General features: G+C 58.5%; 1 protein-coding gene across 8 annotated transcripts in view; it reads right to left on the reverse strand.

The window, feature by feature from the left end:
• PPP1R12B (protein phosphatase 1 regulatory subunit 12B) overlaps positions 1-24,901 on the reverse strand; it is a 167,369-nt gene that overhangs the window by 14,256 nt on the left and 128,212 nt on the right. For 7 of the 8 annotated variants that reach the window (XM_059875611.1, XM_024976580.2, XM_059875613.1 and 4 more), the window contains 3 exons: positions 4,204-4,220; positions 1,450-1,579; positions 712-816 (listed from right to left, as the gene is read on the reverse strand). In XM_059875611.1, coding sequence (XP_059731594.1) covers positions 712-816; positions 1,450-1,579; positions 4,204-4,220 — 252 coding nt within the window. Of the gene's footprint in view, positions 1-711; positions 817-1,449; positions 1,580-4,203; positions 4,221-24,901 lie in introns of those variants that run through there. The other variant, XM_059875614.1, reaches the window with a different exon arrangement.

Below are 24,901 nucleotides of genomic sequence, written 5' to 3' on the forward strand. Positions count from 1 at the left end.
CACACCCAGTACAGCAGTTGGCTAAAAAGTCCACACGCTTCCCCAGGGACGCAGAGGCTGAGCTTGTCTTCAACAGCCGCCACACAGTCCACATCCCAGCCTGTGGGGGCACCGTGCCATGAAGGCAAGACTCGGAGGTCAAAGAGGCGCCGTCGGAGCTTCTGCAGAGGGAGTGGGGGCGGGGCTCCTCACCGGACGCCCCCGGCCTCTGACCCGTGCAGCCCAGGCCTGCGTGGCCAGCCTGCAGCCCCTTCAGGACAAAGTCAGCTTTGGCTGCCATGAGCAGGCAGGGCCCTTCCAGGGTGAGGATGAAGGGCAGCTCCCAGGACAGGAGGCTCTGCACTGCAGGAGCTGTCCAGAAAGCCCTTGGGGCAGGCCCCCCCGGGACCGGCCCCCTCCCTGGCCCCCCGGGCGCTGGCAGCCCTGCTCGCCCAGGGTTAGGGGACACTGTCCCCGCAACGTGCTCACTGCTCAGGTCCAGCATTTCCGTCTCTGCTTTCAGGCCATCCTGGGGCACAGCCAACAGCCGGCTCTGGCCTCCACCTGGGCCTCCCGGGCAGACTCAAAACTCTCCCCGCCAGGCCTCCAGGCGGCTTCCCACTGACCCAGCAATGACCCGTGGCAGGTGAAGCCCACCTCTCATCTCTGGGGAGGGCCATCCTGACCGCCTCGCTGCCGCACCCAAGCCTGGTTCTCCTCTCCCCGCCTCACCTGGGCCATCTTCTCAAGCTTGGACTTCACATCTGCTAGCTCGAGCTGGGCCTCCTGAAGTTTTGTCTTCAGCTTCTGGTTCTCGGTCAGGGCACTCTCGTAGAGCTGGGGAGGGAGAGAGGAGTCAGGTCCCCACCGAGTGGGCGGCTGGGGACAGGTCTCCTGCTGCTGGAACCGTGAGGTCCAAGGGACCGAACACAAAGACGGCGCTCCCCTGTTGCCATCAGCGCTGCTCCCAGGGCAGGGGACAGAGCGGATGCAACACTGTGGGTCTGTGGCGTAAAAACCTGGTTCCCGTACCAAAGAGGCTTGACGCTGGAGCCGCCCTTGTGTGTGTACCCATTTTAGCCAAGTTCTGTGTAACAAAACAAACGTTTTGGTAACAAAAAAGTTCTTCCTGGCACCCCATGCACAGGAAGGGTTTCGAGCCAGCCCCTTGAGCTGGGTTCTCTTCTGCAAGAAGTGAAGGAAATGAGCTGTGAAATAACATAAACCCTCAAACCAGAGTATTCTTACTGACCGCGACCGAGCAGCGTGTGGCTGGCGCTCACAGGGCTCATGGAAAGCAAACGGCTTTGCTCTCCCTTCCACAAGTCTCAGTCCTTGCTGCTTCCCACACCTCTAAGCACCCGATTCAGGGACATTTTTACTGTACAAGAAACAGTGGCCGGCGGAGAGGGGCGACCCAGGCGCCCTGCAGGGCTGTCCCGAGCGGGGCGGGCTGGGGGCGGAGCCCACCTTCCTGTAGTCCCTGCCGCCGTCCTCCTCCGTGCGGCTGCTCAGGGTGGCCAGGCGGGCCTCACGGGCCTCCCGGCGGGCTCTGGCTGAGGCCCGCTCGGTGGATGCGTCACTGCCTCCAGATTCCAGCCTGTGGGAGACACAGGGAAGGGGAAGCTGGTTCCGAGAACAGCAAGGTGTAGGGGGAGATGCTAAAGGGCAGCGGACATTTTCCCCAGAGGTGCTGAGCGCCACAGGGCACGCCCGCCGGGGCAGGGGCCAGCCCGCACCCAGTACGCAGTGGGCTGCGAGTCGGCGGTTTAGACGCTTGTGCCGGCTGAGATCTCAGAGCTTTTCACACTAGCTTCAGGGTAAATACCTTCCCTCGAGAGAGTGCTTTTAAAAGCAAGTTTCTTGGATCTCAGAGGCTCTTACAAAACGATTCCAATCAAGTCAAAAACACGTGGGCTTGGTGCTCCTTGCGGGGTGGGCGAGGCGGGCACGGGCGGGCGAGGAGGGCACGGGGCAGGCGAGCTCAACGTCCACCCCCTCCTCTGGACGCCACAGGGGGGCGGCCGTGCCCGGGGCAGGACTTCACAGTGTGTAGGGGCTGCATGCTTGGAGTGGACGGTGGCTTCGTTCCAGAGCTGGCTGGTCCGAGAGTGGATCACAGACTGAGCGGATCCCTAACAGTGTTCCTCTTTGGGGCTTTGCTGTTTCCAAGCTAAAATGCAGCCCACGGAAGGCCACAGACAGACTGGCCCTGCCGGGCTCCACCCTGAACCAGGACGCGTGAAGGCCCGGCTCCGGACCATCTGCCTGTGGCCCTGTCCTGCGGCCACTGCCCGGAGGTGGGTGGGACCCAGGCGCCAGCAGAGGCGGGGCACAGAGGGCCGCCCTGTCCTCAGAGAGGGCTGCGTCCTACAGCAACGTTCTTTTTCTTCCTACACTTAAAAAAATCACCTTCTGTAAACAGAAATCTGTTCACTGACTTTCCTGACTATAAAAGCGGTACTGCTTGAGCAACTTAAGCACGGGTCTCGAGTGCCTCAACAGAGAGTGAAAGTCACCCCAAGCCCTGCCCCAGGACAGTCTCTGTCAACAGCTTAGTCCGTGTTCCTGCAGGATGTTAGACGCGGAGGTAGGAACAGACACTTCTGTAAACAAAGTCAGGGAACACTTTCCGTGTCTGCCCCTCCTCTTCTCCCCACACGTATGTAAGGACACCTGCTCACGACGACTGCGGGCACCCCACACGTATGTAAGGACAGGTCTCCCTCAGTAAAAAAAAAAAGAGATGATTGTGGAGATTTCCACTGTATGGCTACGTGAGCGCTTAATCCATTACTGAAAGGCCCACACCGTCAATGCTAAGGCACTTAGGTCGCGTCTGACTTTGCGACCCCAGGGACGGTAACTCGCCAGGCTCCTCTATCCATGAGATTCTACAAGCGAGAATACTGGAGCGGGACGACACTTCCTTCTCCAAGGCACACACTGACCTGTCTATAAGGCTTGGTCTATCTGTTCAGTTACTTTCTTAGCATAAAATTTTAGCAGCGGAACTGTTTGGTCAAGAAGTAAATACACTGAGCATCCTACATACAGTAGGGCTTTTAAAACGGACGTCAAAGTTGCTCAGTTGTGTCAACTCTCTGAGACCCCATGGACCATACAGTCTGCGGAATTCTCCAGGCCGGAATACTACCGTGGGTAGCCATTCCTTTCTCCGGCAGATCTTCCCAACCCAGGAATCAAACCAGGGTCTCCTGTGTTTCAGGTGGATTCTTTACCAGCCGAGCCACCAGGGAAGCCTTAGAACTATCGCAAGCTGCAAGAAACGTTTTCCCCACTTCTGTCTCTTTACTAGCAGAAATCTGCATCTTGTGTGACGAGAGGAACCAGAAAGGCACATGTGACTTGGGGACTGTGGGCCGGCTCCCCCGATTCTGAGCCCCTCACCGTTCTACTCACTAGTTTTACAGCACATTTTGAAGTTGGCAGGGAAATTTATTTTCATAAATGGCATTATAATGTAACAGAGTTCACAAGAAATTAATGGAGTAAAGCGCTTCTTTCCACCAATCTGCAAAATTAATTTTCTTTAGGGTTAGAGGGAAATTAGATTTACCCTCAGCTGGTGCTGGCGAGAGGACACGCGAGGGGAGAACACGTGCCAGCGTGTAAATGTTAGGGTCTATCAACTAGGAAGCAGCGGCTCCGTCACGGATGGATCCGCCCCGCGCCTCCCGTAACCACGCACCCGTCCCTCTCAGGTTCATCAGAGGGACCACAAACCTGGGGACCGACGGTCTCCACTCTTTCACTTCGTTCTTCAGAAAGACCAAGTCTGCCCTTAGGTACTCAGTGAAAAGTTACAGAGGACCCCTCCCCAAACTCTGACAGGCTTCTTCAAGTTTTCAGGGCTTTAGCTCACTGGACAAACTTCCCCTGGGCCCATCTGGGTACAGGGAGAGGGCTGGGGCCCCTGACCCAGAACCACGGGTCCGGCCGGCCACCCCTCTGCCCGGAGCGCCATCAGCACCTCCCTCGGGGCCCGGCTGCTTCCTGCTGAGACTGTCCGTCCAGCCGTCTGTCTGTCGGGACGCTCACGCCCCCCGAGCCCAGGGAACCGAGGTGGAGGCAGGACGCAGCGTGATGTGGATGGAGGGGTTGTGCGGGGGACAAGGAGAGAAGAGAGGACACAAAGAGGCTGAGGCAGGCGGCGGTGCAGGCAAGCGTTTACTCACGGGTGTGGTGCAGGGAGGGCCTTACCTGGAGAGTCGCTCATGCTGCAGAAAGGAGACAAACAAGAAATCAGTGTCAGCCGCGGGCCGATGTCGGCTGTTTCTATTCCCAAGAGTACTTTCCAACCAGACACCCCAGGTCCACAGCTGCAGACGGGGTGCGGCTTCCCAGGCCGAGGAAAGGCTGCTCAGCGAGGCACTGCCCCACGCGCCCAGCACGCTCAAGACTTGCGGCTGGGTGGGGAGGGGGAGCGCGCTGCGTTAAGCTGGGGTTCAGGGACCTGTGACGGGACCACCAGCCCCCAACAAACAGCCCTGCGTCCCAGGACCACGCAGGCCTTGACAGGCCGCCTCTCTGCATCTCAGTGTCCCGTCTACCCATCTCCTTCCATTCACACCCAGCCCTGCTCTCAGGGACGCCCTCCTCTACTCCGTGAAGGCCCAGGACCGTGCCCACTCCCCCCGGACCCCTGGTGAAGGGAGAAGAGGGCAGGCAGAGGCCCCCTTGCCCCCAGGACGGTGGGAGGAGCAGGGCGAGAAAGCACTGAGGCCTCGGGAGGAGGGCTCATAGGCCTCACCTGGGAGCCCGGCTGCTTACGGCCACTGCGAGCAGCAGCGTTAACAGAGTGGCTGCCTCATGTTTATCTTTGATCACAGATGACCTTTACCCTTTATCTCCACTTTTCTAATATAAGAACTCAGGCAAAAACCAATAAAACCCTCCATCGCTGTAGATGTATTTATTTTTCTCTTCTGAGGAGTTAATAACAATATTGTCAAGGGGAGACAGAGGCGGGAGGACGAGGAACAGGACACGCAGGATCCCGCCGGGCTGGGCCTTCCCGGGGAAGGCACCCCACACTGCGGGCCGTGGGCCCCGACCTGGTGGCCCGGCTGCGAGGCGCCATCCCTGAAACCCCCGCCTGACCCGGGCTCACGCCCACCAGCTCTGCCTTCCACAGCGCCCCACTGGACCTCCACCCGGACCTCCGGCTGGCAGATGCCCCCTCAACAGGCCGAGAGCCAGCCTTCCTCCACGAATGGCACCATGGCCCCGGGTGACCTGCAGCTGGACGTGAGCATTCTGAGTGAAGACCCGCCCCACCACCTACAGAGGAGGTGCTGCAAGGCCTGACCTGGGGCCAGACGCCTCCTGACACCTCTGTAAGGCCCGGCCCCGCCCCTCTTCACCAGCCCAGCGGTGTCGCCTGGCCTGAATGCCGGTGCTCAGGCTGCCCCCAGGGGCTGTGCCGGGGTGGGGGGCTCATGGCCGGGGCCTGCCCATCAGGACAAGCCCGGACCCCAGAGAAGTGAGGCCAAACCCGGGCTGGGCGACAGCAAGGGCCCCAGCGAATGGAGACCGCTGCACAGGGCCTGCGGGGAGGCCGAGCCGGGGCACTGAGAGCGCGGCCAGCAGGCCTGCCTGAGCAGCGCGGGCAGACGGAGCGGGGCTAGGAGAGGCAGCGGGGAGATGGTGCTGCTCATGCACCCCAGGGCCCCCCGCCCTCCTGGTGATGCCCCAGGACCACGCCCAGCCAGGCAGTCAGGCTCTCCCACCCACCCCACGCACCCGGTCATTCCGGGCCTCTGAGCAGTAAACCATCCCTTCCTCTCTCCTACAGAAACCCGAGCCCCTGGGCAGGGTGTCCGCAGATGGGCCCGTCTGGTGGCCCACAGGTTTACTGCTTGGGGGTTCCTGACGCCCTCTCTGTAACAGTGTGACCTGTCGGGTGAGACTTCAGCCGCGTCTCCAGCTTAAAGTTCTGCGGCGCGGACTGTCTCTGGTGGAGACAGGAAATTCAGCGTCACCAGGTCCGCTTCAGCCAGTTCACCTCCGTCAGAGCACACGAATCACGTCCGGGACTCGCTCCTCGCAGGGCAGGGGTGGTGATCTCCCCACTGGGGTGGGTTCCCGCCGTCACGCCCCTGCGGTCCTCGGGTGGGACAGATCGCATGCGGGGACACGGCGTGGCCTCCACCAAGGAAGCTACACAGACGGTGGGCCAGCCCTGCCACGCCGCCCTCAGGACAGCCTGTGGCTCCCCGAGGGGCCGCCTGTGGGGCCGGAGGGATACACCCCTGCTTCTCCTGAGGGGCCGCGCTTCTCATGGTGCAAGATCCACCTTGGGCAGACTTCCACCAGAAGGCGGGGATGCTGGGGTCAGAGGGAACCGGACCCCTCCTCCACCCCTCCCAACCTGTGACCGCTGGAGCCCTCTGGGATCCTCGGCTTTTCACCTCTCACCCCTCCCAACCTGTGACCACTGGAGCCCTCTGGGATCCTCGGCTTTTCACCTCTGCCTGCAAGGACGAGCCTCAGCCACGTTTCGAGAAAGTGACCGGCCCCTCAGAGGACAGCGTGAGTCTCAGGAGACATGATCTGGGTGCAGGCGAGGCAGCTCGGCCACACACGCACCACTTCAGTGGGGGACACCTGGGGTTTCTAGAGACGGCGCTCTCCCTGCAGCAGCAACGAGCCCAAGGAGGCTTCTGAGAGCCCCGAGGGCAGGCGGGCCTGGACGGGTAGAGGCCTCGGGATGCAGCCCGGACTCGGACGGCATGGTGCTGGTGCTGAGATCGTATTCCAGAAACTACTGTTGTGCCTGGCTTCTTAATGCCCTAGATAATCTGGCGTCTAATGGAAAAACACCAGCTATGTTTAGGGAGAGAGAAATCTGGGTTTCTCGATCAAAGGAGCTGCCACTCACTCAGCCCAGCTCCCTGTCACTGCACCTCATTCGGAAGTGTGGGCCTGTCCCTGCAGGGAGCGCTCAGAGCGGGCTGGGAGAGTGGGCGGCTAGCCTGTCAAGGACATCACGAGAGTTGGGGAAGGGCCCAGGGCCCCCGGGGAGGAGCCAGAGCCGCCCCAGGGGCAGCAAGGGCCCAGGCCCAGCTAGGCCGCGCCCTCGGAGGACAGGCCGGGCGTCCTTGTGCCCGTGCTCTGGACACAGCCCGAGTCCCCCGCCCTCCAGAGCCACAGGTGAGCACAGGTGTCTGGCGGCCCATGCTTGAGTCAGTACGTCTCAGGAAGGACTCCCGGTTAGAGACGTCGCTGCTCTGCTGGCACTGAAGACCAGCGCTGTCGGCCGCGAGATGGGACTGTGTGCTGAGTCTGGGCGGAGGGAAACTACTCAGTCTCGCAGCCTTTATGGCCCAACTTGGGGCCTCAGCAGCAGAGACGGCAAGCTGCTCAGAAAGCAGCAGGCACGCAGAAAATGGAAAGTAGAAGGAGGAGGACCCAGACAGACCGCAGCTCAGAAGCGCTCCCAAACCAAGAAGCTGGCTACCCCCCCGCCAACTCGCGAATCCTCCCTAACGACCTCACTGGCCGGGGCCTGTTTCTAATAAGAGAGCAGGGCTGCGGGCGCCGTGGACTCACAAGGCTGTCCTGAAACGGGACGGGGCCAGGCTGGTTTTCATTTGTGAAATGTAGAGGCTCTTGAAACACCAGCGGCTGGCTTAGAAAAATCCCCACAAAAGCTTTTAGCTTGGAGTTACTGGGAGTTCAGGAAGGTGGATAATTAAAACCAAACTCCTCTGACCAAGTTTAAAATAAAATCGTGGCTCTGGAGGCCAGGCCCAAGGGAGAGGGACGAACCGCGTCACGTGCCCAGGCCGAGACCAGCGGGCTGACTCCAGAGCCGTGGGAAAGCCTGTTTCCGCGCTCCCTGCAGAGGATGCAGCGGGCGCCAAGCCAGCGACTGCCTCGCGCCCAGACGAGGGCCCGCCTCACACCTGGCCACATCTGAGAACGTCCACACGACACCGAGCCTCTGAGAGCCCTTCCCCACATGCAGATATGGCCTTGGGGTCTGGGAAGCCTGAACCGACGGCCCGGGGGCTTTAGCTCTGAACAGGGCCTTCCTGAGTCCGGGCTGTCCCAGCATCCGGGACTACACGCGGGGGTGGGGAGGGAAACTGTCCCTCTGCAGAGAGCGGTGGGGTCAGGCGCTTCCCAAAGCTGGGGATGGGTGTCACCAGGTCTCCGCTGGACCGTCTTCTCTTGCACAGCTGCCATCCGTGTGGGCCAGGTCCTGCCCTGCTGTGCCCCTGTTCAGGCTCCTGGCCGAGCCTGGCTGTGCCCCTGGGCTGGTACCGCAGCCCCCGCCTCCGACAGGGATGCGGCCGCCTCACACTCCTCTGCTCCCCCGCCATCAGCCCGGGACGCTCTGTGCTCAGGGCTGGTGGCTGGGTCAGGCCCGCCTTGCCGAGGGCTGCGTGCCCACCACACAGTCCAGGGAGAAACACGTGAGCACAGTCGCAGGCCCCAGCCCAGGCCGGGACACCAGCTCAGGATGTTATGGAAAGCCCCATGGTCAGAGGCTCGGCCGAGCTCACCCCGCACCCCAGGGCAGGAAGCGTCCACAGTGCAAGGCCCTGCAGCGGCGGCCGGCTGGCGGCTCACAGCCTGAGTCAGAACGACGCCGGGAGCATGACACGCGGGCGGTGGGTGTCCTCTGGGCAGTGATGTGGAGGCAACACTTGAAGGCAAAATCCAGCTTTTAAAAGTATTCAATCACACCTGACTTCATCCCGTTTTACTGCATTTGTCTTTACCAAGTACTTACTGCATATGCAAAGTAAACCAAGGGAGTCCAGAAACACAGGACTCACGTTCAGTTCCTGGAGACATTTCTGAAAACTCTCACTGCCAGATCGTGACGAATCGCATGGGAGGCTGGTGGAAACGAGGTGACCAGCTGTCGCTGCATGAGCTCTGTGTCCCCGCTGGCAGAGGTGCAGCCCGGCCGCCCCTCTGGTCACGCTGGCCCAGTCTCCACTCCATCCAGCCGGCACCTTCCCCTTGTGGACACTCCCAGTTCCCCAGAATTCCCACATCTCTCGTGCTGTGCGTAGTCGCTCAGTCGTGTCTGACTCTGTGACCCCATGATCGTAGCCCTCCAGGCGCCTCTGGCCGTGAGGATTCTCCAGGCAAGACCACTGGAGTGGGTTGCCATGCTCTTCTCCAGGGGATCTTCCCGACGCAGGGATGGAACACAGGTCTCCTGCATTGCAGGCAGGTTCTTTACCGTCTGAGCCACCAGGAAAGCCCCACAGATCTTTTGGGAGCTCACAAAGTGTACTGATAGAAGGAAATACACGAACGTACCAAAGTTTCCCCGAAGAACCCGGGGCAAGCCCTCTGCACTTAAACACCGTTCGCAAACTGTCCCGAACCCACGGACACAGCATCCTCTCCAGGCGTCCTTCACGGGCCAGGTGACACGGACCAAGGACACGAGCCGGTTCTCGTGGTTCCAGTCAGGGGCGCCCCCCGCACGCAACACGCATGCGCACGGGTCCTGGGTCTGCACGGCGTGCGGATGGAGTGAACCGGCATGGCGCAGGCACCGGAGGAGCTCCGTCAGCATCCGCCCCTGCTGCCCACTCACTCGGCCCCTCGGGCTGCCGGCCGCCACAGGAGTAAGCTCAAGCACACCCCTGCCCTCAAGCCAGGGTTTTGATTATTTGTAGATTTTGATTATCCAGGCTAATCCCTACTTGCCCTCTCTAACCCATGGGCACTTCGGGTTATTATTTGACTGAACAGTTACACTCTCTCTCTGATAACCAACCACTCGAGGTCGATGCACTAACACGAAGACGCTGCTGTCACTGGGAAGCGGGCAGCAGTCAAGGCCAGGCCTCCCGGGGAAGATGCCTGCTCTGCGGTCCAAGAAGGCGGTGGGGCTCCGGGCTGGGACTGCGCTGGCCCCTGCGGGACACACACTCAGGACCAGGAACCAGAGGAACGAAAGGCCGGCTCGAGCCTCTCCCGTCTCCTGACTGTAACCGTCGGCCCGCCCGTGGGGGATGAGGCCGAGAGACAGCGAGAGCCATGCTGGGCCCTGGAACCGTCTCAAACAGGAGACGTGGGCCGTGGAAGGCAGACTGGAGCCCCAGCCTCTCAACCCCACTGCCCTCCACGACCCTCCGCTCCCGGGTTCTCTGGGATGGACGCTCGTCACCGTAACAGCCAGATGCGGGCCCTAGCTCCCTGCAGGGGCAGCCCGGGTGGAGCCCTGGCCGCTGCGGCTCCTCCCCGGGCTGTGCTCCCTGCTGCTCCCCATGGTTTAGGTCACACATCTAAGCACTCTCTGCCCGTGATTTTCTCCTGAGCTTTAGACCAACCACTTCCCATCACCCCTGAGCCTCCCAAAGCACCTCTCACTGGACACGTCGCCGCAGGGCTGTGTCTGCCATCTTCTCCGGAGCTGCCCATACCGCGGCCTGCGGGTCACGCTGGGCCACCCCCGCCCCCCGCCTTCCAGGCAGATGCGCCTACTGCCCAACGGGCCTCCTGCGCCCAGCACCGCACCCGCGCCCTCACCTTGACCACAAGGCTCCCTCTGCCCCGCAGTGACCCCTGTGTTTCTCCTCATCTCCCCTGTGAGCCGGCAGGCCTCCGGGCAGGGAGTCCTTCCGTCTCACTCCCGGGTCTAGAATCGGCCCGTTGCGCGTGGAACGGTCCCCAGGGAAGATCCACCACAGTGCCGAGAGTCCCAGAACCAGCCTCTGGTCTGCAAGCCTCTCCTCTGTGGCTGACCCAGCCCAGTCGACTCGCGACTCGGGGCGCTGCTGCGACAGCAGTGGGACCTGCTTCCAGGCCGACAGGCCCTCCCGTTCTCGTGAGGCGCTTCCTGCTGAAGAGTCACTGCTGACGAGCTTCTACTCCGTGGATTTAAAAGACCAAACCAAACCCAGCACACCGGTGGTTCTGATTAGAAAGAAAGCAACAGCCAGCCACCCGCGCCCCTGGTCTGTATTATTCACCCAGACAACGCTTCTCATCCTGGGACAACAGGTTCTAAAATGGAGTCAAGACTGCATCCCAGACCGTAAGTGCCGGGTCAGGATGGGGGCAGCAGGAGAAAGTGACACCTATGGGGCTGCTCACTGTCTGCCATAGGGGCTGGTGGGGTGGGGGGAGCTGGAGACACCGGGCACAGCAAAGGGTGGGGCAGGCAGGGAGACAGGTGCTTTGCGGGGTGGTCGCTCCCCTCTGTCTGGGAGGCAGATGCCTCATGGGGTGGGTGAGCACTCCCTGCTGCCACAGGACCCAACACCAAACGTACCCTTGTTAGTTTGTAGAGCTGGTTACAATTTTAGCTGGTAAAATGTTCCCTTTATTCACATTAATAGCTAGGGTGAAAAATATTATGTAAAATCTGTGTATTTTCTGTTGAGATATAAGTCCTGAAGGAATAACAAGCCAGGTTACATGGGGAAAATACTACTGATCTTGGTTTATAGATGCAGGTCAAATCCTATTATCATAAATACCAAGCAATTCAAAGAAAATCTGTCTAATTAAAAGACTCCCAGGGCGCAGCTGATGTCCCACTTACGCCAAGACTATTTGGTAGAACAATGTCAACCAAGCACTGCAGACATGAGACTTTCTCGGGCACTGTTATCTGCAGACGTGAGACCTTCTCGGGCACTGTTATCTGCAGACATGAGACCTTCTCGGGCACTGTTATCTGCAGACGTGAGACTTTCTCGGGCACTGTTATCTGCAGACGTGAGACCTTCTCGGGCACTGTTATCTGCAGACGTGAGACCTTCTCGGGCATTGTTATCTCTGGTATGCCCTGTACTGAGGGATGTTTTGGTAAATTAGCAAATGATATTTTGAGAATATTGACCAGAGGTTACCTGGCTCTTACTTTCAAGATGATTTAAAAATGCTAAACCATGTAAACTGACTAGTTTTTAAGAGAATTTATAGACTTGAAACCCGATAAATAGTCACAGTGGTTACAGAGCAAAAAAGAGCTGGAGGCATCTACGACACTAGTAGCTCGGGATTATTTTTGTATATTGGAAAATTACATCAAAAGGCAGTTTGTATGGCATCACTGATTCAATGGACATGAGTTTGAGCAAACTCCGGGAGTTGGTGAAGGACAGGGAAGCCTGGCGTGCTCCCCTCATGGGGTCGCGAAGAGTCGGAGCGCCTGAACCACAGTGCATGCGTGAGCCAGGCACCTGGCGGAGCTGCTCAGGGTGTGAAGAGAGGCCGACCTTCAAGTGCTCGTCAATCAACGCGGGGGGAGACTCGCGCGGGACTCTGGAAGCTGTCTGGCTTTCCCTGAGCAAGAGGTCAGAGACGGCAGGCCTGTCACTCGGGGACCACCCCTCAGTTTTCAGACAGAGACGCTGAACTAGTGCGAGTCTGCTGTGAAAGGGGCAGCGGGGACCAGCATTGTGGGTCAGGAGGGCGGGTGGCGGCGCCCTCCTCATGGGGCTGGATTTAAAGCCATGGGCGGGTGGCGGGCGCCCTCCTCATGGGGCTGGATTTAAAGCCGTGTGTAGGAGTATAATCAGGGGCTCAGAGAATGAAAACTTTATCATTTTAAAATGACAAACTACAGAAAGTCAACTAGACCCTTGGTTGGGGAGGACGTATCTTTTGCACGTAAGTGAATATTAAGCAGGATGTTAGTTGCACAATCTCCAGGCAAACATTAGCTTACCACATTATCTTGAAAAGGTCGTCGTTTTACCACGTACAGAGACGCTGAATTACATAATATTAAAAGTGCCAGACGCTGCTGGGAGTTCAGAGGCATGATAACACAGTTTCACTTTCCAACTCCTGAAAACTCACCCTGTCGTTTGTTTTCTAGAGTCAGAAATAACCCGTTCGAGCTGCAGTTTACAGGCTTCCTGAGCACTGAAGAGCAACATGCCCTGAACTCCCCCATGAGAACAGCCGCAACCTCACAATTCCTCTGAGATGTTTTCCTTACAGGAAAGGAAAATGGAAGCATTTGCTGTTTAGCCCTTTGGATGACACAATTTTCCTTAGTGGGGGCTTCAAGCCTCGGGCCTGCAGAACTGGCTCCGGTGGCGTGTGGCCTCCGGCAGGACAGCCGTTCCCAGCAGGGTGCCCCAGGTCCTCTGCCGGCAGGCCAGCGATTCTGCCCCGGAGGGGGCTCAGGGGCCCTGGGGGCCTGGCTCCAGGGGCCCGCAATCTCAGTCTCCTGTGGCACCACCACATCCCAGGGCCACTCAAGCTCGTAACGGCTGTTTGGGAGCTGTGGGTCCTCAACCCTCACGAGTATTTGCCGCGTGCTTGCTGACAAGGGGCTGGGCCGGGTTCCACACTCTCTGGGGAGGATGAGGGGATGGCAGCACCCTCAGCAGGCCCCCGGGGCTTGGAACCGCGGCCTGGCCTGTCCTCGGGGCATCTGTGCTGCACACGCGCCCGGAAGCAGCATTAGGAGGCAGAGGAGACGCTGGCGCGGACCCCACAGGACACGAGCCAAGGCCTGCTGGGAGATGAAACCAGGGTTCCCCGCCTGTCCCGAGTGTCGACAGCCCCCGGTTAGTCTGCGTGTCTGACACCTGAGCGGAGCGGGAGGGCTTTCCACAGCGCAGGCCCAGGCTGCCTGGGTCCCCGGGGCTGCAGCCGGCAGTGGGAGCCCGGCCGCTCCCTGACCCGAGAAGCTGCACCCAGGCCGGGTTTTGGCCCCTCTATCCCAGAGCCTCGACTCTCTCCACCGTGGCCTTTGCCCAAAAGTTGGGGGACAGGTGGCCACTGGGGACTGAGACAGGAAGTAAGCTGCAGCCCGTGTAGAGAGGACACAGGCTCCCCAGCATGGGAAAGGGGCGTCCCTGGAGACCCGAGCAGGGTGCTGCCAGGAGGCACTGCTCTGGGAGCGGCCCCAGGGCTGAGCGATGCTGACCGGGGCTCCTCTCACCACAGGATGGCCCAGCTGACCCCACCCGCGGGCCCTGCCTGGCAGCTGCGGGGCGCGGGCTCCCCAGCTCCTTAGGGACGACAGCGGCCAGGCCATGTGCAAAGAGGCCCCCACACTCCCAGGACACACACAGGAGAGGCCGTGCAGTCATTCACACCATGAGAAATTCACTGAAAGCACATATAGAATTGCTCAGAAGACACACAAGACTCCTTCAGGGTTCCCCTCCAAATAGGAGAGCCGTGGCCACCCCCCAGGAGGAGCCGTCCCGACCCCCGACCGCCCCCCGAGCAGGGCGCTTGCTGCCACGTGCAGACACGCGCCCTGAAGTGGGAGCTGCCGGGGCCATCACAGCCAGCAAGGGCGCCTTCGGCTTCTCCAGCACAGAATTTCCTGATGGCCACCGAGGACTGGGACCCCGTGTCCGGAAAGTCTGCCCTCTGCTGTCCGTCACTCAGAGGTACCCCGCGCATACACACAGAGCCTGCGCTTGCCTGAGGTCACCGCACATGCTTCCGCGGCCCTGGGGACACAGCGCCGACCCAAACGTCACAGGGAGGGGCCGCTGAGCACAGCTGGCCTCCACTCTGCCGTTGGCGAGGAGCTCCACCTGAGCTTTCCAAGGCCGCCGCGCAGCACCTCTGCCCAGCCTGACCCCAAGGCCAGCCCGGCCCCACAGGCCCCAGGGCCCAGTCCACAGCCTACCCCCGAGCCCAGACCCCAGGGCCAGGCTGACCCCAAGGCCCAGCCTGACCCCACAGACCCCAGACCTCAGCCCAGCCCAGCCCCACAGACCCTAGAGCCCAGCCCACAGCCTACCCCCGAGCCCAGACGCCAGGGCCCAGCCCGACTCCAGCAGACCCCAGGGCCCAGCTTGACCCCATGGCACAGCCCGACCCTAACACACCCAGGGCCAGTACAGAGCCTGGCCCCAACCCCACAGACCCCAGGGGTCAGCCCACAGCCTATCTCCGAGCCCAGACCCCAGGGCCAGCCTGGCCCCACAGACCCCAGGGCCCAGCCCACAGCCTACACCTGAGCCCAGATCCCATGGCACAGCCTGGCTCCGACACAGCCCAGGGGCAACCTGACCCCATGGCACAGCCCGACCCCAACACATCCCAGGGCCCAGCACACAGCCCACCCCCAAGCCCAGACCCCAGGGCCCAGCCTGGCTCTGACATAGCCCAGGGGCAACCTGACCCCATGGCACAGCCTGACCCCAACACACCCCAGGGCCCAACCCGACTCCAACATACCCCAGGGCGTCATAGCCCGGCCCCGACCCCACAGACCCCAGACCTCAGCCTGGCCCTGACCCCACAGACCCCAGGGCTCAGCCCACAGCCCCACCCCGACAGAGCACAGATGGAAGGGGTCTGCTTACTCGGAGAGTCTTGGCCGTCGGGGAGGGCGAGGCCGGGGGTGAGTCCGACTGGGCCGTCCTGCTCCGAGCGAGGTCCTTGCCCCGGCCGTGCAGGGAGGACATGGCCCCAGGGGGGTGCAGGGAGGGGCAGGGCCACCGAATGCCTCCGATCGCGCCTCAGAGCTGAGCAGGTCACGGGGGAGGCCCCGTCGGTGAGTCCACGCGGGGTCTGAGCGCGTCCAGTCCAGCCCAGCCTGCTTTTCCCCGAGGAGCTTCTCACGGAGGCCCGCACCCGCAGAATGAGGTCCAGGCTCCGGGAGCACAGGTCACGCCCAGGAGGACGAGCCTGCAAACAGCCGCCCTGTATTCATCTGCGGGGAGGACGCACCAGCCCCCTGGACACCATGCCGCCTCCCGGAGCCAGGCGCCGGGGCTGCACTGGGCCCTGTGACCGCTGGCCGCGACAAACGCAGCTTAAAGGACTTAAACATACAGACGCCAAACGTAAATAAGGCAGCCAGGGCTCAGGAGAAGGAAGCGGTCTGGGGAAGTCCGAGGAGGCTGCTCTTACATATAAACACGCGGCCCCACATGCTCCCGCCCTCCACTCTGACATTCCAAATCCTATTCGCTCAGCGAGGAATGCTGGGCGAGGGCCAAGGGCAGAGATGCACTTTCCACTCGGAACTCACTCGGGTTGGCACTTGCAGGAGGAGGAGAAAGCCCGTGGCTCCTGGGAACGCAGGGGGCCCTGGGGGCTAAGCCGGGGGGAGCGGGGACTCTTCCACATCTGGGCCCGTGAACGACAAAGCCCAGACAGGCACACGGAGGCCTTTCATGTCCAAGTGTAACCACACGTCACTCCTGCCGCCCCGTGAGGAAGCCGCAAGTTGAAACTCCGGCCACAGTGGAGGAAGCTCTCCGCACACGAGACCCTGGCGGCGGAGCCTCTGAGAACACAGCTCGGCAGAGTTTTACAAAATGCCATCACTGGAGGATCATGAGGGGCGGACAGAGCCAGGAGGAGCAAGCAGAGGACAGAGGCTGCGGGGAGTCCAGAGTTAAGCAGAGGAATTTCTCTGCTTGGTGTGGAAGGGCTCTGCGTTTGGCCTTAAAACATCTCAAGTTTAATCTCTTGCGCTCTGCGCCATCGCCATCGCCACGGTAGCCAGCACTTCCAGGCCAAGCGCTTTCTCAGCCAGCGGCTCCATCCCCGAAGTAACGAGGCACTCAGCATCCCGCCTCCTGCCCCACTCGCCCCCAGCAAGCCCCCTTCCCTCCAACGCCCGGGTATCTTCCCCACCCTTCTGAGCAACTTCTGAAGCTGAATCAAGGGAACTGGGCCTGCTCTGAAGAATACAGGCTGAAACGTCTATACAGGGGCCCTGATCCATTCCCAATCTAAACCCCCCTAGGAGGACTGACCAGTTCTACCACGAGCCAGTTACACGCACCCAAAAGGCAGGGATCTTGGGGCTCAGACCCGTAAGTCTGACCTTCTGAACCCTACTCACATGGCTACTCCCGCCTTTGGGGGCACGTGTTCCACTTAGAAGAGAGACACCGAGAAGATATTCCCACAGCGCGACAAGCTGGGGAGGTCAGGCGCTGTCTGATCTGAGAGACCCCGAGGGCCGGCACCGCCCCCGGTGCGGCGACCCGCTCCTTGCGGGCAGCTGCTCCCTGCTGTCCCTGTGCATCTCTTGTCTGCGTCTCAGCAGCACCGATGACCGTCAAGCCCTCCGTGTCTCAGTGTCTCTAACACCCATCATCTCGCCCGGCCCTCTCCCCCACACGGAAAAGGACGACCACCCTACAGACGGGGAGACAAGCCCTTGCGGGCTGACGACGTGGCAGGAGATGTGCAGCCAGTGGGAGAGGAGCGAGGCACAGGGCCCGGCAGGGAGCCCTGACTTCAGCAAAGCGTCTCCAGGTGTCGGGGAAGGGCGGACAGCTCCAGCGGTTCGTGTAGATGCTGGCCGTCCGAGACGCTCACAGGAAGCGGCAGGCGTGCAGGGACAGAGATGAATTCTCCAGAAAGGTAAATCTCAGCTCTTTCTTTATCCACTGGTCCTTTTATATGCTTGACTTTTTCTTCAAGCCGGCAACAAGCACTTACTGTCTCCCTCCTCACTGACGAGGCGCTGGCCCCGAGGACGTCCGTGTCCTTCCCGCCCCGATGGCCCCAGCGCCGCGCCTTTGGGTGGAGCCCGTCTGGTTTCCAGGGAGCGCCGTGTTGCAGGACCACTGCTGCATCGGGCGGCCAGAGACGAAAGCACCCCGTGTCTCTCCACGCGGCCCCGTCACGAAGCGTGACCTTCTGACCTGGGCACACACGTCCCCATGGGGCGGCTGCTCAGTCAGACGCGCGGCATGGAGCAGCGGCGTGGCGAGTGGCCCCCTCGGTCTCCACCCGAGGGTCTGGCCTTTCCTCTCTCAGCCTCGTCACCGAAGCGCCCAGGAAAGGCGCCCTCCAGAGAGCGCTACAGCATGTATTTCCACACAGGCAGGCGGGAGAGAATGTTGGGTTTGTGCTTCCTTTCTTCCAGGGAGACAAAGGAAAAAAGTTCAGCGATGTTAGGAGGTTCTCTGTTATAACTGAACCAGAGTCCCACGCTGTCAGCTCAGCAGAACCCCCGACAACATGGGACCAGACGCAGGCCCCTGCGTGCCCCCTGCGTCTGACGGCACGTGTGCCCGCAGGCGTCCGCACACAGCAGGGAAGCTGTGTGTCCTGCCCACCTGCTCCCCAAGGGCTCTCCCAGCCTCCCTCAGTGGGCTTTTTGGTTCAGAGTCGATGAGCCATGTGAGTCATTTCTAATGTCTCCCCTTACGTCTTAAACAAAGGAAACTGAGTGCACGGTTTAGGAGTGACGACGTTTGGTAAAACGCGCCCCGAAGCAGCAGCACGGCTGACCCAGCCGCCCCTCAGGAAGAGCGTGTGCGCTGAGGCCAGGCCGCCTGTGCGCCGTCAGCCCGAGCCGCCGTCTCGAGAAGGAACATACGGAGTCCCAGCGCCTCCTTCCTCAATGAGGAACATGCTTCCCACACTCCCCCGTGAACGGACAACTCTGGACTGTGCTCACCCCCCGAGAAGCGCAGACGGCAGCTGCCTCCAAATTCAGCCTGTGTGAGCAGGCGGCAAACACGGCGTACTATGACACAACTCCTGTGTCGGCTGGACCTGCCATTCCACACAGACCAGCCTGCAGCAGGGGCCTCGTGTTTACCCAGAACAGATCTAAGTGCTCAGAGACAGAGACTGCAGCCCACCAGGCCCCTCTGTCCGTGGGATTCTCTGGGCAGGAATACTGGAGCGGACTGCCATTTCCTCCTCCAGGGGATCTTTCTGATCCAGGGATTGAACCCTCACTCCCTGCACTGCAGGCAGATTCTTTACCACTGAGTCACCAGGGAAGCCCATATATATTTCTATATATCTACGTACCACTTACTCTTTGGTTCATGTCAAACTAATTTTTTTAAATCCCAAGGGTAGAATATACAAACACAAATGTATGTACCCAGAAATGGAGTGGATATACCCACAGAACTGCATGCCAAACACAAACAACAGCTAAAAACAGTCTCATAATCAGACAGCAAACACAAAGGGGGTGTATTTTATCATGGGACATATAACCTGTGCAGGTCAGGAAGCAACGGTTACAACTGGACATGGAATAAGGGACTGGTTTAGAGGTAAAGGAGTACGTCAAGGCTCTGTATTGTCAACTCTGCTTATTTAACTTCTATGCAGGGTACATCATGAGAAACGCTGGGCTGGAGGAAGCACAAGCTGGAATCAAGATTGCCGGGAGAAATATCAATAACCTCAGCTATGCAGATGACACCACCCTTATGGCAGAAAGCGAAGAACTAAAGAGCCTCTTGAGGAAAGACAAGTGAAAAAGGTGGCTTAAAACTCAACATTCAAAAAGCTAAGATCATGGCATCCAGTCCCATCACTTCATGGGAAATAGATGGGGAAACAATGGAAACAGCGGCAGATTTTATTTTCTTGGCTCCAAAATCATTGTGGACAATGACTGCAGCCATGAAATTAAAAGACACTTACTCCTTGGAAGAAAAGTTATGACCAACCTAGAAAGCATGTTAAAAAGCAGAGACACCACTTTGCCAACAAAGATCCATCTAGTCAAAGCTTAGTAGTCACGTATGGATGTGAGAGTTGGACTATAGAGAAAGCTGAGCGTCGAAAAATTGATGCTTTTGCACTGTGGTGTTGGAGAAGACTTTTAAGAGTCCCTAGGACTGCAAGGCGGACAAGGCGATGGCACCCCACTCCAGTACTCTTGCCTGGAAAATCCCATGGACAGAGGAACCTAGTGGGCTCCAGTCCATGGGGTCTCGAAGAGTCGGACACGATTGAGCGACTTCACTTTCACTTTTCACTTTCATGCATTGGAGAAGGAAATGGCAACTCGCTCCAGTGTTCTTGCCTGGAGAATCCCCAGGACGGTGGAGCCTGATGGGCTGCCGTCTACGGGGTCGCACAGTCGGACACGACTGAAGCAACTTAGCAGCAGGACTGCAGGGAGATCCAACCAATCCATCTTAAAGGAAATCAGTCCTGAATATTCATTGGAAGGACTGATGCTGAAGCTCCAATACTTTGGTCACGTGAAGCAAAGAGCCGACTCATTATAAAAGACCCTGATGCTTGGAAAGATTGAAGGCAGGAGGAGATGACGACAGAGGATGAGATGGTTGGATGGCATCACTGACTCAGTGAACATGAGTTTGGGTAAACTCCAGGAGACAGTGAAGGAAAGGGGAGCCTGGCGTGCTGCAGCCCATGGGGTTGCAGAGTTGGACACGACTGAGCGATAAAGCATATCCTCTTGGAATTGGTCACAAAAGCAGACCCGGGGCTGCCGCATACAATTCTGGAGCTTCTGGCCAAGGGGTCAGAAAAGGGCCTCTGTCTGCACTTTTGAGGATCACAGCTGACCCCTGGGATGAAACGTTTAAGTTAACAAATAGACACTGTAGAAATTTAGCCAGAAATGTGAGGTCTAGACTTCTCTGAAGATCCCACCCTGAAACCCACTCATCCTGAACTGCGGCCTCTTCAGAAGAGCGGCGGGGATGGGGTTGAGGGCAGGCTATTGGTTCGGGAAGGTGAGGGAGACTTTCAACAGGCTCTCCCGGCCCCAGGGAGGTCTGCTCAGAGTCTGGCGGCCAGTATTTAGTCTTTTAAAAATCCTCCTGCTGCTCTTCTTGCAAATCGATTTTGGGGGACAGCTTAGTGTATAAACTTCTGAGACACCATAACATACAATACTTTAGTTCAGATCTAGGGAAGGAGGCAACGAGTCAAGTTATTAACAATCATTAACTATAAATAGTTCAGATCTCCGTTCCTCCTTCTGTAACCGAGAATCTGGAACACAACAACAACTTTCAGGTGTACTTATGAATATAGGGCCAAATAAAGTATTTTCTACTTTTAACCATCAATTTGATTTTCTCCCATCAATCCACTGAACACCACTGAGTGCCCATGCAACGGACTTCCCAAACAGGTCTTCCCACTGAGAGGAGGCCAGCACACGCCAGCACACACTCAGAAGAAGAGTCTGGGGTCCTAGGAGCTCCATGGATTTATGCTGCTGTTTTCATTACTGGGTGCCTGGAGGGGCCACCAGCACCACAGTGGGAGGGGAAAAAGGAGCTCTTTGCCAGGCATCCCGTCTCTGCCCATTTCCCCACCTCCATCTGCATCCTTGGTCTGTGTGAGGGGAGGTACCCTCTGGGGGCCGGGCACAGACTCCTGAGCAAGGAGGACACAGCAGGAGCTTCACCACAAAGCAGACTCCTACCTTCCCTGCCTCTGGGAGGAGCCCTCCTGAGGAGAGCCGGTCCTTACCCCACATCTGGGTGGACTCCGGTTTCCTTCCCCATCTCTGAACAGCGGTAGGGGCAGACCCCCTCTGATCGAGCCCCCGAGGCCTGGTAAACCCTCCGCAGATTGGCTCAGGCCTGGCGTCTCTGGCCCAGGCTTGGAAGGCGGTGGTTAGAGTATTACCCGATTTCCTCTGGTGGTTATGGGGCTTTTCTATTTTCCTATTACTTCTTGAATAATTTTGGTATTTTATATTTTCCCAGAAAAGTATCTGCTTAAACCAAGTTTTCATGCTTATGGTCATAATGCTGTTCAAAAACACATCTTATGATTAATGTCCGTTTTCTCTTTTCTGTCCCCCTCCCTTCCGGTACTGTTCATTCTGACTGTCCCCACCAGCCCCCAAGCCATCGTGTGTCAGAGGTTTACCGTATTTTATGTCTCTTCACGGAATCAGCTTCTGGTCTCACAGATCACCTCTAGGCTGATTCGTTTCCGGTCCGTTGATTTCTGCCCGTCTCTTTATCTCACCCTTTCTACTGCACTTGGGCATTCTCTGTTCCCTTCGCAGCATCTCGAGTTTGAAAGCCTGGCTCATTGGTTTTCGTTCTTTCTTATTTTCAAGCATTTTCAACCGTAGTCTGCACTGAAGGGTGTAGCTTTTTCTCTTTAGCTACCCCCACCCCCCCGCCCCGCCCCGAATCTAGTGTGAAGTAACCTCATTCTAAATATTTTCTAACTGGTGACAATAACCTCCCTGACCCACGCAGTGTCTTTATAAGGGGTTTTCAGCGTCCTTGTCCCCCACCTACACCGCTGCTGCTGCAGCCTCTGCGGTTTCGATGCCGCCCCCACGTCGCTCCTGCTCTCAGGATGGGCCCTGAGCTGCCGCCGGCTGCGGAACGCGCCGCTGTGCCCGGCACTCAGAGTCCCTCGCGCCCCCCTCCGCCTCTCCCTGCACCGCACTCTGGCAGAACCACAGCCTCGTTTAAACTGACCTTCCTGCCCTGCCACTGCCACTCCATCACTGCGAGGGGCTGGCAGAAAAGTACACCACCACACTCACCGGTCTCGATTTAAATACACCCCCTTGAGCCGGGGTGGGCCCCACCGCCTTCCAGGGCTGCGATCATACCCCTTCCACATGTTGTTCTCCAGCTGCTGGTCTGCTTGCTGCTTCACTGGGGAACGGCAGCAGGCAGGCCACATCCCGGCTGTGGATGGCCCTCTCCTGGGGCACCCGTGGCCTGGGCCTGCTCCCGCCCCCTCTCCCGGAACACTCTCGCGCTCCGCAGCCCGGGCCCACCCCCTCGCCCCCTTGCGCCGGCTCCTGCCAGGCCACTGCTCTGCTCCGCCCAGTTCTGGGCTTGCTCCCCACCGTCTGCCTCCCCCAGCCCCATCGGCCAACTTCTGTGTCCCAAGAAGCACCCCTGTCTTGACCCCATCTCTACTGTGAACTATCATTCCATTTCTCTGCCCCCCTCTGCTGAGAAACTTGTTTGCAAAAAACGACTGTTTTTCATGTTTCTAACTCCTCTCCCCAGCTGTGTCTTGAAACCTCTACTGCCAGCCTTTCTGCCCCCTGGCTCCAACGGAGCTGGCCCCGCCAAGGTCCCTGCGGACCCCCACACGGACGTCACTGGGCAGCCCTCGGCCTTCATGGCCTGACCCGTGAGCAGCCCTGAGTGCTGCGGCCACTGTCTCCATGGTGCACTCTTCCCCCTCACATGGGACGGGGCACCGCCACTCCCCGGGTCCCTCCGGCCCCTGGGTCCGAGGCCCTCCCTGCAGTGCGGAGTGGACCCAGCTCAGTCCTTGACCCTCTCCTGTCTCAAGTACCTTTCCATCCCCTCACAGAGCCTCACGGATTTAAGCATCACCCAGACGCGCCACAGGCCTGACGGCGGGCACCAATGGAGACCTCGAGCTCAACAGCCCCCACCCAGGCCCTGCATGCCTCCCCAGCCTGCGGCCTCCAGCTGCCGGCAACTCGGGCTTTGCAGCTGCTCAGACCAAAGACCTTGGGGTTGCCAAGACCCCTCTTTTCCTCACATCCCATATGTCCAGAATACTTTTTTCCATTGAGGTACAGAGTTCAAGTACAATATTATATGTTTCAAGTGTTTGAGTGAACTCTGGGAGTTGGTGATGGACAGGGAGGCCTGGTGCACTGGGATCGTGGGGTCGCAAAGTCGGACACAACTGAGCGACTGAACTGTACAATAAAATGATTGGCAGTTTCTAAAGTTATATTCCATTTATAGTTTTAATAAAAAAACTATATTCCGTGTGCTGTACAACATATCCGTGTAGCTGGCTTACAGACAGTAGTTCAACCTCTTAATCCCCTGCTCCAGTGTTCCCTTCCCCTTCCCTCTCCCTGCTGGTAACCACTGGTTTGTTCTCTAAGCCGGGAATCTGCTGCTTTAGTTTCTGGGTTTCACACTTTTCTCCCTCTGACGTTTCACGCAGTGCAACGCCTTCCCAGTCTATCCACGCTGTTGCAAATAGCAAAACTTCATTCTTTCCTGTGGCTGAGGAACATTCCACTCTACACACCCCCACCCCCACCCCCTTCACCCATTCCTCTGCTGACACGCCTAGGTTGCTTCCGTACCTTGGTAACTGCAAATCATGCTGTTATGAACACGGATGCGCTATCTTTCAAATCCACGCTTCTGTTTCTTCTGGGTGCATATCCCGGAGCAGAACTGCTGGGTCACATGATAGTTCCGTTGCCAGCATCTCGCTTTTCACGGTGGCTGCGCCAGGTCACACTCTCGCCAATGGTCTGAGTGTGTGGGGGCCCTTTCTCCACGTCCTCATCGTCTTGTTTGTGTTCTTTTCAACAACAGGAGTGCTGAGAGGTGTGTGGTGATGCCTCACTGCAGTCTTAGGTTGCCTTTTCCTGGTGATTAATGATGCTGGCCATCTCTGTATCTTTTCTGGAAAAATATTCAGGTCTATTCAGGTCTTCTGCTTGTTTTTTAATTGAGTTGTTTTTATGGGGCGTCCCTGGTAGCTCAGCTGGTAAAGAATCCACCTGCAATGCAGAAGACCCTGGTTCAATTCCTCGGTAGGGAAGATCTGCTGGAGAAGGGACAGGCTACCCATTCCAGTATTCATGGGCTTCCCTGGTGGCTCAGATGGTAAAGAATCTGCCTGCAATGCGGGAGACCTCGGTTCGATCCCTGGATTGGGAAGATCCCCTGGAGGAGGGCATAGCAACCCACTCCAGTATTCTTGCCTGGAGAATTCCCCTGGCGGGCTGCAGTCCACGGGGTTGCAAAGAGTCGGACGTGACTGAGCGACTAAGCACACAGGTGATACCTCACTGTGGTTTTAGTTGAGATTTTCCTGATGACTAATGATGTTGAACATCCTCTCATGTACCTGTTGGCCATCTGTATCCTCTCTAGAAAAATGTCTGCCCAGGTCTTCTGCTCGTTTCTAGTTGAGTGGTTTGCTCTTGTGAGGCTGAGTCGTATAAGCTGTTTATACATTTAGGATGCTGCCCTTCATCAGTCATGTCGCTTGGAACTATTTTCTCCCGTTCAGTGGACTGTCTTCCTGTTTTGTCGATGGTTTCCTTTGCGATGCAAAAGCTTTGAAGCGTAACTGGGTCCCCTTTATTGCTGCCCGTCTCCTCTGCTTCAGGAGGCAGAGCGAAACATTCATAAAGGTGGTTTGTTCCTCCATCTGCTTGTGTCATCTTCCGCTTCCTTCCTCGGCCTCTGCAGGGCGCAGGGCTTTTGCCTCCTCAGGAAGGTTTACTCCCAGG

The sequence above is a fragment of the Bos taurus genome, chromosome 16, assembly GCF_002263795.3.
Source record: "Bos taurus isolate L1 Dominette 01449 registration number 42190680 breed Hereford chromosome 16, ARS-UCD2.0, whole genome shotgun sequence".
Lineage (NCBI taxonomy): Eukaryota > Metazoa > Chordata > Mammalia > Artiodactyla > Bovidae > Bos > Bos taurus.